Here is a 12521-nt window from a genome sequence, read left to right as displayed (position 1 = left end):
GAATTTATATCCTAAAGTGTTTGGTGCATGGACGGCATGAAGGAGTTCTGAGTGACCTGTATCTGAAGATCTAGCTCTAGGCTGGTGTGCCAGCAGATCGGCAGGCAAAAATCTAAGCCATAAAGTGTCAGGCAAAGTGACCCAAAAGTTGGAATGAAGCTAAAAAGGTGAGCAGATGTGCCATCAGTCTGGGTGTCACAGTGAACTTCGGATGTCTGTTTCTGTTTGATGGATTTGCTGTTGATCAGGAAGTTTTGAAACACTGCTGGAATGAAAAAAAAAAAGCCCATAAATGTTTGAAAACAAATAGGGATACAAATAATTCATTTAAAAATTAATGTTTAATTAGCTTACAAAGTAGCAGGTTTCCTGTGGTATTTCCATAGCTACTTAGTTTTGATTAACCCTACCTTACTCTCATAACTCGTTTTCATAAGCAATACAATGTTAGGTGGAGAACAAATCACTGTAAGCCAAATTCTCACTTAAACTAGTTTAGTATCCTTCTGGTCACTCACTAATAAGTAAATTGAATAAAACATTTGGTATAATTTCATTTTATATATGCACAGGAGCTGTGCTTTAAAGAAATAATGGGAACTCTACTGCACAGGTGCAAAGATGTGTGGGATCGCAAAGCGATATCGATGTATTTGATGTCATAATGAGGGAAGATTTTATATTGAGGGTGATTATTTTATTTATTTACTTATCTATTTAGTTATTGGGTTTTTTGGTTTTTTATTTTTGTTTTGTTTTTCAAGACAAGGTTTCTCTGTTTAGCCCTGACTGTCCTGGAACTTGCTCTGTAGAACAGGACAGCCCCAAACTCACTCAGATATCTGACCGCCTCTGCCTCTCTAGTGCTAGGATTAAAGGTAGGTGCCACTACTGCCCACTTGGAGGTGATTATTTTTTCAAAAAGGAAATTAGACTTGAAGAAGAAGTTGAATTGGGTGGAACTGTGGTTGGCAGAAAGAAAATGAAGAGAAAGACTTTTAGGAGGAAACTATGGTGGACGTTGTGTCTTTGGTGAATCCCTTTGCTTATAAACTCTGCCTATTAGAAGGACCATTGTCTCCTGATCAAACCTTCCAAAGGGGTTGCATGCAGCTCAGGCTTATAGGCTGTAGGAGGCACCTCACCAACACCAAGATCAAAGGTTCAGCAGGGACATTTCACCCCTTTAGGTATCTGGAGTGGTTTGAAAGAAAAATGGCCCTCAAAGGGAGTGGCATTATTAGGAGGTATTGGAGTAGGTGTGGTCTTGTTGGAGGAAGTGTGTCTCTGTGGAGGTGGGCTTTGAGGTCTCATATGCTCAAGCACTGCCCAGTGAGACAGCTCACTTCCTGTTGCTAGCAAGTCAAGATGTAGGACACTCTGCTACTTCTCCAGCACCATGTCTGCTTGTATGGCATCATGTCCTACCATGATGATAATGGACTGAACTCTGAAAATGCAAGCCTCTCCAAATAAATATTTTTCTTTATAAGTGTTGCTATAGTCATGGTGTCCCATCACAGCAATAGAAACCCTAACTAAGACTGTATCTGAGGATCTGTTCCTTGTAGACTTAGGAGCCTAGGACTGCATAGCTACTAAATAAGTGTAGATGTGCATTTTACATTTGGACTTGAAATTTGACATATACATACATTATTATACTTTTAAGTAATATGAAACAATTCCACAAGCAACCTCTTATTTGTTATTATTTAAAATTTAATTCTACAACAGAAAAACTGACACAGAATATATAATGTTAATCTGACTGTGATTTCCTAGACATGTTTTTCTCTTCTGAGACATGAAGTTAGAAAATGTAGCTCAAAACCAGGCGTGGTGACACATGCCTTTAATCTCAGCACTCAGGAGACAGAGACAGGAGAATCTCTGTGAATTTGAGGCCAGCCTGGTCTACAAAGTGAGTTCCAGGACAGCCAAAGCTACATGGAGAAATCCTGTCTCAAAAAAAGAAAAAATGTAGCTCAGGCTAGCCTTAAACTTGCAATTCTTCTGCCTCAGCATCCCAAGTGCCGAGGTCCTAGTTTCTTTCAAAAAATTTTTTATTATATTTACTATATGTGTGTGCATGTTTGTATATGTATGTGCATGCACGTGCAAGGGTGCCTGTGTATGTGCCATTGCATGCTTGTGAAGACCAAAGGACAGCTTGAAGAAGCCAGTTCTTTGTTTCTGCCAAGAGGGTCCTGGCGAAATGAACTGAGGTCATCAGTCTGTGAGGGAAGTTTCTTTGTGTGCTCAGCCTTACAGTCAGTCCTCTATTTTATTAACTAAACTTCTTCACAGAAAGCTTCTTTGTTTAAAAATAGAATCGTCTTTTTGTTTGTTTTGCTTTGTTTTTCAAAAGAAGATTTCTCTGTGTAGCCCTGGCTGTCGTGGGACTCACTCTGTAGACCAGGCTGGCCTCTAACTCAGAGATCTGCCTGCCTCTGCCTCCCAGTCCTGGAATTAGAGTCATGCACCACCACACGCAGGCATTTATGTGTTTTCCTGATATGTACATGTACTGTAAAAAATGGAAACAAGGCCATTTCGTGGATGCCAGGGCATTGAGAGCATCTGCGGAAGCAGATCGCGGAGGGTGCGGGTGGGCCTCTGTAGGAGTGCTGGGATTTGAGCTGCGTTTCTCGAACCCAGGATCTCAAAATGCATCGTGATTCCTGTCCATTAGATTGTAAGGTGTATGTAGGTAATCTTGGAAACAATGGGAACAAGACTGAATTAGAACGGGCATTTGGTTATTATGGACCGCTCCGAAGTGTGTGGGTTGCTCGAAACCCTCCTGGCTTTGCTTTCGTTGAATTTGAGGAACCCCGAGATGCTCCTGACGCTGTCCGAGAGCTGGATGGAAGAACACTATGTGGCTGCCGAGTAAGAGTGGAGCTGTCGAACGGTGAGAAAAGAAGTCGGAATCGTGGCCCCCCTCCCTCTTGGGGTCGTCGCCCTCGAGATGATTACCGTAGGAGGAGTCCTCCACCTCGGCGAAGATCTCCAAGAAGGAGAAGCTTCTCTCGAAGCCGGAGCAGGTCACTTTCTAGAGATAGGAGAAGAGAGAGGTCTCTGTCTCGTGAGAGAAACCACAAGCCATCTCGATCTTTCTCTAGGTCTCGTAGCCGATCTAGGTCAAATGATTTTTCAAGACAGGGTTTCTCTGTGGTTTTGGAGCCTGTCCTGGAACTAGCTCTTGTAGACCAGGCTGGTCTCGAACTCACAGAGATCCGCCTGCCTCTGCCTCCCAAGTGCAGGGATTAAAGGCGTGCGCCACCACCGCCCGGCGATCTAGGTCAAATGAAAGGAAGTAGAAGACCAGTTTGCAAAAGAAGTGGTGTACAGGAAGTAACTTCATTTGACAGGAGTATGTACAGGAAATTCAAGTTTTGTTTGAGACTTCATAAGCTTGGTGCATTTTTAAGATGTTTTAGCTGTTCATGTTCCCTTAAGCAAGATTGAATTTGCTTTGAACTTTAGTTTTTCATAGACTGAAATAAACCTAGATCCTGCCCAGTTAAAGTGTGATGTACTAATGATAAACCACTGATGGAAATTGACAAAACTAGTTTCTTTATTAGCTGGATTACAGTCTGGAGCTGTGGGGGAAATGACAAGCAGTCTGTAAAAGCTGCTGTTAACACAAGTTAACAGGGAAAGGATGGGAACTGCACTCTGAAGACTTTGAAAGCGGTTCCTCACTGATTGCCATCTATGGAGGAAGCTGTTTGTAACATTCTTTATTTGGAAATGGAAGACTAAGTTACCAGTTGGTTTAAGGGTACATTGTAGAGCTGAACCTTTGAGTTACTGTGCAAGATTTCTTTTTCATGCTGTCATTTGTAATATGTTTGTGAGAGTCCTTGGGATTAAAGTTTTGGTTAAAAAAATGGAAACAAATGTGCAAAAGGATTGAAATGAGGTTTGCTCCAACTGTAAATTAGAAATAGGAAATGCTAATATAACTCCTAGATCTTTTTCTTTAAATACACACACACACACAGTTTCTAAAAGTCACAAGTATTCTTCCCTCCTTTTCCTTCTTTCCTCCCTTCATTGGAATGAAATTTACACAAAACTAACTCATCAGAAACAAACAGGTCAGGAGCACTGAGCACACTCACCGTGCTGTCCAGTCATTACCTCTACTGAGCTCCACAGCACTTGGAGCTCCACATAAGGAGCCCTGCCCCTCTGAGCAGCCACTTCCTACCGCTTCCTCTCCCAAGTGCCTGACGTTGACTAATGGAATCGAATCGAAGACCCGGATATTAATCCACAAACCTACAGACACCTGATTTTTGACAAAGGAACTAAAATTATACAATGGATATCTTATTTTTGTTGAGTAATATTCTCTTACATGTTTGTAGCACACAACTGGATGTCAACCTGATAATGATAACATCAGATAATAATAGTGATGATCATGGTGGTGATGGTGAGGATGGCTGAGGAGAAGGCTCAGCAGATGAAGACTCTTGCTGCCCAGCTTGATAACTAGAGCTTGATCCCTGGGACCCATATGGTGGAAGGAGAGAGCCAGCTCCCAAAGTTGTCCTCTCCACACCTGCTCCATGACACATGCATGCACACGCACACAAATAAAGAAAGAACTGTATTAAAAAAAAACCAAAAAACAAACAAAAAAACAGTTTTAGCAGCCCAGGGCAGGCGAGAGTTTTCCATAGTCGCCTGAGACTCAGTTGAAACCTTTCACTTTTCTACTTTGTCCCCGAAGGTTGGCTCCCCATCCTCATAGTCCAAGGTGGAGCACCAGTCATCATATTGATGTTTTAAGGAACAGGATAGATAGAACAAGGAAGAAAGCAGTGATGGAAGGGGCCATAACTGCTGTCTTGGTTTGGGTTTCTATTACTGTTATAGAACATCATGACCAAAAGGAACTTGGGGAGGAAATGGTTTATTTCAGCTTAGAGCGTGCAGTCCAGGAGGGCAGGGCAGGAGCTTAAGATAGGAGCTCAAACAGCTGCCATGGCGGAGTGCTGCTTACTGGCTTACTCTTCATGGCTTGTTTACCCTGCTTTCTTATATACCCCAGGAACATTGCTCTGGGGGTGGCACTGCCCACAGTGGGCATGAGGAGCATAAATAATAAAAACCCAGAGATAGAAACCAACCTGAAAACTGGAAAAGCAAAGCATCCAAGCCACTAGAGTAGTCTTACCCCTACCAAGGCTGTGTGACCGCAGACTAAGCTGACTAAGTAGACAGAGCCTCTCTCTTTTCCCACTGTATATTCCCTCTAGTGCTAAGAATAAAGGTGTATGACTCTCTAGTACTGGGAATAAAGTACTGTATTAAATTGACATAAAAACTAGCCAGCACAACTGCTTTATAAGAAAAGTTCCCAGAAAATGCTGTGCTTTGGCTCATTTATCATAACTTAGGCACAGACCTAAATAGCAATAAGGTAGGCTAGAGAACATAATTCTTCTCTCTCTTGTTGCCTCTGGTTCATAAATCCTCTCTCTCTCTCTCTCTCTCTCTCTCTCTCTCTCTCTCTCTCTCTCTCTCTCACATAAAAACTGAGTCCTGGCCAGGCAGTGGTGGCACACGCCTTTGTCTCAGCATTTGGGAGGCAGAGGCAGTCAGATCTTCTGAGTTTGAAGCCAGCCTGGTCTACAGAGCGAGTTCCAGGATAGCCAGGGCTACACAGAGAAATCCTGTTTCAAAAAAATCAAACCAAAATCCAAAACCAACCAGTCAACCAAACAAACAAACTGGGTCCTGATGAGGAGAAGGCAGTTAGCCATTGTCATGATGAAGGCGGTCTCTCTGCTGACAGAGAGGGAAGAGGGAGAGGTTTACAGAGATGGTGGCCTCTGACCTGAATTCAAATCTCTGTGTCAGGAGGAGTAGAAAGTAGACAAGTGCCCTGGTAACGAAGGAGATATTAGGTGGGGACTGGCCAGGTCGGGGACTTGAGAGTTTAAGGCAAATATAGCCCCAGTGGGGCAGGACTACCTGTTTAGAGAACAAAGGTATTGAAAGATAAGGAGCATCTCTACATAATAACAATTAAATGTCGAAATATGTTAAAGATTAGTTCCCGCTTGTGTTACTTTAAAATGAATTCACGTGTTGATGCCTTTAAATTCATGCCTGAGTCCTGGAATTAAGGTGTGCACCATTATCTCCAGTTTACTTTTCATGTCATAATTGTAAAAAACTTGCAAAAACAAATAAATAAACAAACCCCAAACCATTTATTTCTACAGTCTTCTAAAGATGATTTATCTTCTTATAACCTAGTAACACATTAATCTACGAAAACTCATCCTGTTTACTTGCCTGTAAAATTCATAAACAACCATCACTGCCTCAAAGAGGGATGTTTAAAAATTGCTGTGTGTGAGAAAAGGTCAAAGACTCAAAGTTTGAATTAAATGGCTAAGTCTAAGATGCAGTCAGTCACCAAGTCAACACTATGATGACTGGAAGGAAGACGGCATAACAAACGGAAGCTCTTCCACCTTGTGATACATTTTCTCATTTTCTTTCTTTCTTTTTTGTTTAAATTTATTTTTGTGTGCATGGGTGTTTTGACTGCACTGTATGTCTGTGCACCAAGTGTATGCCCAGTGCTTTTGGAGACTAGAGAAGAATGCCAAACACCTTGGAGCTAGAGTTAGAGACAATTACCAGCCGCAAAGTGGATCCTGGGAATTGAATCTGAGTCTTCTGGGGGAGTAACAAGTACTCTTAACCACAGAGCCATCTCTTGAGCCCTTCTCCCCATCCCTCAGATACCTATTTTTTGTTCTTCCTGAAACCTCTTTTCTAGGACTCCCAGTTCTCCTGCCCGTCCTTCTCACATACTACTATCACAGGAATATGCCACCACCTTAGGTTTTGTGATACTCAGCAAGCAAAGGTTCCTGCTCACGAGGCTAATATTCTACCAAATGAGTTCTATCCTCAGTTCCGATGCTGCGATTTCTTAGGTTACACCATAAAAGCCATTACAGGTTCTACCTTGATCTTTTGACCTTGATATCAATTTATCTTCTGTAAAAATTTTATAGAAACATAATCAAGTCATATGCAGGCTTTTTGTATCAAGCTCTTTTATTTCATATTAAGCTGACATTTTGACTGCATCTGAACCTGAACTTTCCACCTAAGCTAGTACTGAATTCTTTACCCACAGATATTGAGATACTATTTATTGTTGTTCTTGGCCATTACATTTTGGGCGTTGGTTTTGTAATTACTGCTGGAAAGCTAAGTCCCTTTGATATTTAATGTGCTACCAAATTCAGTGATAAGGTATTTACTATTGAAACCTGTAGAATGGTAGTGGTGGTAGTAAATGCCTATAATCCCAGTACTAGAGGGGAGCAAAGCAAAAGAATCCGGAGTCAAGTTCAGTTCAAGGCACATACTGGGTTGGAGGCCAGTGTGGGCTACCTGAAACTCTGCCTCAAAAGCAAATGAAACTTGTGGGCACGAGGCACTTTGTGGCAAAGGTGTTTACTTGTTTTGTTCATTTATTTTTAATTATTTATTTTACTTGTATGAGTGTTTTGTTTGCATGTATGCCTGTGCACCAGAAGAGGCTGTCATTGGAAGTTACAGTTATGAGCTGCCATGTGAATGCTGGGAATCAACCCAAGTCCTCCAGAAGAGTAGCCAGTGCTATTAACCACTGAGCCACCTTTTGAGCCACGTGTTACGTTAACTTAAAGATGCTTTAATCTCAGCATTCTTAGGGGGCTCTCTGTAAGGGTGAGGCCTGCCTAGTCTACCTAGCAAGACAGACATTTCCAAATCAGAAGAAAGAACTTTGTTTTCAGGCCCATGCGGAAGAATAGATGGAGAAGGAAGAGTTGAAATAGTAGATCATCGAAGAAGCTATTCTTTGAGATTGAGTTTCAGGAAGTCAGATTGCACGAGAAGAGGCTTGGCTACAATTTTAGGAGGCTTAACTTGGCATCTGCAATCTGAGACACAGTTACTGAAGGATCATTTGAGGACTCTGAGGGGAGAAGGGAAAGGTGGAGGCTGGCTTTAGATGTTTGAGTTGATACAGCAAGAACGAGGAAGAGCTCTGCTTCACAGTTGTGTGAATGGATCAAAACGTCATGGAATGCTACAAAACAGGAACCAGCTGGGAAATGCTTACGTGACATGGAGCCAGTAATATTTCAGTCAGTCTTCCGATGACTTATTTGATGGTGGTTTTGTCTCAGTTTCCTATCGCAGAGAAGTTTCATCCAGAATCTATTATTAACAGTGGGTTCCAGTGTGTGTGTGTGTGTGTGTGTGTGTGTAGAAGGCCACCTTGACTCTTTTTGTTTTGTTTTGTTTTTTGTTTTTTCGAGACAGGGTTTCTTTGTAGTTTTTTGGAACCTGTCCTGGAACTCCCTTTGTAGACCAGGCTGGCCTCGAACTCACAGAGATCCACCTGCCTCTGCCTCCCGAGTGCTGGGATTAAAGGCGTGCGCCACCAACGCCTGGCTGTTTTGTTTTGTTTTTGTTTTGATTTTTGAGGCAGGGTTTCTCTGTTGCTTTGTATCCTGTCCTTGGAACTAGCTCTTATAGACCAGGCTGTCCTCGAACTCCCAGAGATCTTCCTGCTTCTGCCAGATATGGAGTCAGTCCCCTTGAATGCTTTCATCTTGGTCTTCTGGGCTCCATGCTCCCCACCTTGACTCTTTAGGAGGCTGTTAGCTTGTTTTTTTTTTTTTTTTCCTCACAAGATCTCTCACTGACTGGACAGGGAGTTCAGGGATCTGGCCACCTCCCCCACTCCCCACCCTGTGTTGGATGCCCACCTCCCCCACTCCCCCACTCCCCACTCCCCACCCTGTGTTGGAATTACGAGCATGCATCGCCACACCTGCCTTTTTTTTTTTTTTTTTTTTTTTTTTTTTTACCTGCATTCTGGTGTTTGAACTCTAACCCGCAGGCTTTCAAGTCAAGCTCTTTACTGGCTGAATTATCCCAGGAGCATGGATTTCAGGCTTTAGAACACTGTTCCTTTCGTTGTGAGCGTTTGCTGTTTGGAGATAGTGATCCTTTTGCCATAGTGATCGGTTTGCCCCAGCTTCCTGAGTGCTGGGATTGCCAGAGTGAACTGTCACACCTAGCAAAAATGCTGCCTGACCCTTAGAGATATTGTTGCTAAGTAGCCGTTCTTCTGAAACACTGACTCCTGTAACACAGCCTCCATTTTTCTTCTATTAGTTGACATTTGATAAAACATTATTCTTTGTTATGAATATTGTGTTAGAATTGCTTCAAATTGTTACTTTGCTGTTTTTTTTTTCAGTATTTACTGAAATTTGTTTTGTTTTTTGAAATAGTTTTTCTGTGTACCACTGGCTGTCCTGGAACTTGCTCTGTAGATCAGGCTGGTTTGGAACTCAGAGATCTGACTGCCTCTGCCCCTAGTGCTGGGGTTAAAGGCCCATGCCACTACTGCCTGGGAGGAAATCTTTATCTACAGGAATTAAACTTTCTTGTATGGAAATGTATTGTATTCAACTGCTTTATACAGTTTTTTAGATACACCCTATGCCTGTATGTGCAATAGAGGAAGTTGCTATGACCAATGTACAATGCTAGTATATATTTTATGATTATTTATGTATAACATGGGATTCATTGTAACAGCCTCAGCTGTTCTGGAACTAGCTCTTGTAGACCAGCCTGGCCTTGAACTCACAGAGATCTGCCTGCCTCTGCCACCCGAGTGCTGGGATTAAAGGTGTATGTCACCACTGCCCGGCAAGAAATGACAAATTTAGTATGAGGATTTTTTTTTTTTGAGACAGGATCTGAGTACGTATTCTAGTTGGCCTTGAGTTCACAATGTAGCTCAGGCTAGCCTTGGATTTAAAGCGGACTACTGCCTCAGGCTCTGTAGTGCCGGGAATTATAGGCAAATGCCACCACGCTGGCAGAGCGCCGTTGTTTATCTCCAACTCTTTTGTCAGTAAAGTATTACAATTCTAGTTCTAGGGAAAATTAAATACTGACCTTGACCTGAAATGTCTATGGACTCTAATAAACAAGCATATAGCATAATCAGACCCATTACTGTGGGGTGTGTGTTATGAGTGTCACAGAGGAGGTATTTTGGAGGTGGTCAAGGTGATTTTTGAGTTATAATATAGTTCGTCAGGTCAACAAGGGGAGGAAGGCATTCCAGAGAGCACCGAGAGCGTGAGCAAAGTCAGGGAAGCATGAAACAACAACCCCACGAGCCCTAGACTGCTCTCTGAGAGTATTAACTCAGAGGGGCCGGAGACTGCTGCGGCATAGTACAACCTGAGGAAGATTAGGCAGAGCCTGATTGAGTGGGATTGTCGGACAAGCTGAGCAATGTGGATGTTAACTCATCGAGCATGGGAGCTACTATGGATTTTAAGCAGAGTAACTTTCTCTGGGCTGGTGGTGTAGTTCAGTGACAGAGTGCTTACCTAGCTGGTGCCAGGCCCTGGGTTTGATTCCCAGCACTCCCAAACAAAGCAAACAGAAAAAAAGGTTTCTCTGGATGGACTGGAGAGCAAACATACTGTAGACTGCACATGGGAGGCACCTTTGGTAGTTGAGAAGTGGCGAGGGTAGAACAATGGGAAGAGGGCTGGGCTGCTGCTGAGGGGCACCTGTCCTGAGCCTCAGCAACAAAAGCAAACAACAACAACAAAATACCCGATGGGTGTAGGTGGGGGTGACTTTGAGATTTTAGTGTGGGTGCTTATGTCACTAAATGAAAAGGGATAAGCCTCAGGTCGTTGGGAATTAGTTGATTACTTCTGCTGTTTTTCATGGAACAGTAACCAACCATGCCAAATCTCCCTCCATTCTCCCCCACCCTCGGCTGACGCTTGGATGTGCTGCACAGTCACCTTTCCAAAGCAGCTCCGATTATAAATTTTAGGTCAGAAGGAGCGAATAGCCTTCAGAACATGCAAAACAAAATCTGTTCAAAGACCCCCGCTCTGGGTGCCTTTATTTCTTGTTCACTATCATATCCTTTCCCTAACTGGTATACAGTACCACCTGCCTCAATCATTAAACAAGTTTAATGCCTCTAACTGCCCCAGCCGTTTCACTTTCTAGGTTCCGCCAATTCCTCTATTGTAATGCCCCGTTGCCTGTCAAATTCGTATCCAGCCTCTAGATAGATCTTTTCTTCAAAGGGCTTCTTCCAGCCCCATAGACAACATATTGCTCTTTCTCTTTTGTGGCCTCATCGATTTTTGTATCTGTCGTAACACTTCTGGTGCTTGTCTGGGTTTAAAACTATTCATTAACTCTTGTTCCTCGTTTCTTCTCTGTAGCCTGAACTGAAATGTTCGCAATGAATTGACCTGGAGCGGGGATCTGATTTCAGTTTAGCAGACAGTCTGGAAAAACAGGCGATTCTGAGACTTCATGACATCACTCACAGGAGGAAAATATCTAGGTAGAGGAATCACGCGTGAGAAAGCGTGTGAATAAAACAATTTGCTGTCGGGGAGTATAGCTTCCCCCAAAGGCTGTAAGATGCCGGGTACTTTAAAACTGATAGAAGGACCCTAAGATCATGGGATTTCCCAGTGACGGTAGTGTCCTTTCCCTGAGGTCAGAGGCGCTGACCATCACGCACCGTCCTCGAGAGAAGCTTAATCACGCCTCAATCCAGGGCTGCCCGCAGGCTCCGCCCCCGGAGGCCTGTGCCCCAGGTTCCGAGGGAACTCCCGCACGTCTGCGCGCGCAACCGGCACGGAGGGTCCGCGCGACGCGGCGCGCGCAGTTGCCCTGGAGACGGTGGTACGCGCACGCGCGGCGCCGAGAGCGCGGCCGCGAGTGAGCGTCCTTCTCCCTCCGCGTCGCGTCCCCGTGCTGGGCGTGCGCCGGCCTCTCCTTTGCGCGCGGCGTGACGGCCCGCACGCGCCCGGCTTGCGCGCTCCCCGGCGGCGTCTCTGCCTCGCACGCGCCGCGGCCCTGCGCCCGCACTGTGCGCCGGTGCGGCAGGCCGTGGGAGCATCCGGGCATTTCCGCAGCCGAGCGGCGGTCGGGCGGCGGCGGCGGCCGAAGCCTCCCATGGCCGGGCGGCGTCTGTCAGGCGACAGGCGAGCGGGGCGCTGAGTCCCGTGGACGCACAGGAAGCGGCTGCGGCGGGGCGCGGGGCTCGTCCTCTTCTGGCCCAGAGCTCGGTCCAGCCGGGATCCGGAGATGCATCTGCATCAGGTCCTCACCGGGGCTGTCAACCCTGGAGACAACTGCTATTCGGTGGGCAGCGTCGGGGACGTCCCCTTCACGGTGAGCAGGACCGGGGCCTTCCGTAGGGCTGCGAGCGGCGGGCCCACCCACGCCCCCTCGGCTCTGGGCTTGCTGGGGAAGGTTGAGGAAACACCGCCCTCGTTCACCCCGTGAGCGCGCCGCTGGCAGAGCTGGAAGGTTCGGGGCAGCCCCCGGGTCTGCGGTGCCTGGAGGTAGTTGCAGCGGCTGTAGCCCGGGGCGGTTTCCACCTGCTCCCGGCTGGCAGCAAA

The 12521-nt window shown here is 45.1% G+C and overlaps 2 protein-coding genes across 6 annotated transcripts in view; both read left to right on the top strand.

The window, feature by feature from the left end:
- Positions 1 to 2670: 2670 nt before the first annotated feature.
- LOC130873424 (serine/arginine-rich splicing factor 3-like) lies at positions 2671 to 3576 on the top strand. Its single transcript, XM_057768257.1, has 2 exons — positions 2671 to 3146; positions 3308 to 3576. The coding sequence occupies exons 1-2, from the start codon at positions 2671 to 2673 to the stop codon at positions 3324 to 3326; spliced, it is 495 nt and encodes a 164-aa protein (XP_057624240.1). The 3' UTR covers positions 3327 to 3576.
- Positions 3577 to 11997: 8421 nt separating this feature from the next.
- Positions 11998 to 12521, top strand: part of Dmxl2 (Dmx like 2) — a 136960-nt gene continuing 136436 nt past the window's right edge. For all 5 annotated transcript variants that reach the window (XM_057768580.1, XM_057768578.1, XM_057768576.1 and 2 more), the window contains exon 1: positions 11998 to 12291. In XM_057768580.1, coding sequence (XP_057624563.1) covers positions 12205 to 12291 — 87 coding nt within the window. In that variant the 5' untranslated portion in view covers positions 11998 to 12204. The remainder of the gene's footprint in view (positions 12292 to 12521) is intronic.

This window comes from Chionomys nivalis, chromosome 4 (assembly GCF_950005125.1).
Source record: "Chionomys nivalis chromosome 4, mChiNiv1.1, whole genome shotgun sequence".
NCBI classification, from domain to species: domain Eukaryota; kingdom Metazoa; phylum Chordata; class Mammalia; order Rodentia; family Cricetidae; genus Chionomys; species Chionomys nivalis.
Note: the sequence above shows the minus strand (reverse complement) of the source record. Positions and strands in the feature narration are given on the sequence as shown.

Coding starts and splice junctions, on each gene's coding strand:
- LOC130873424 (XM_057768257.1), top strand. CDS start 2,671: ATGCATCGTGATTCCTGTCCATTAGATTGTAAGGTGTATGTAGGTAAT.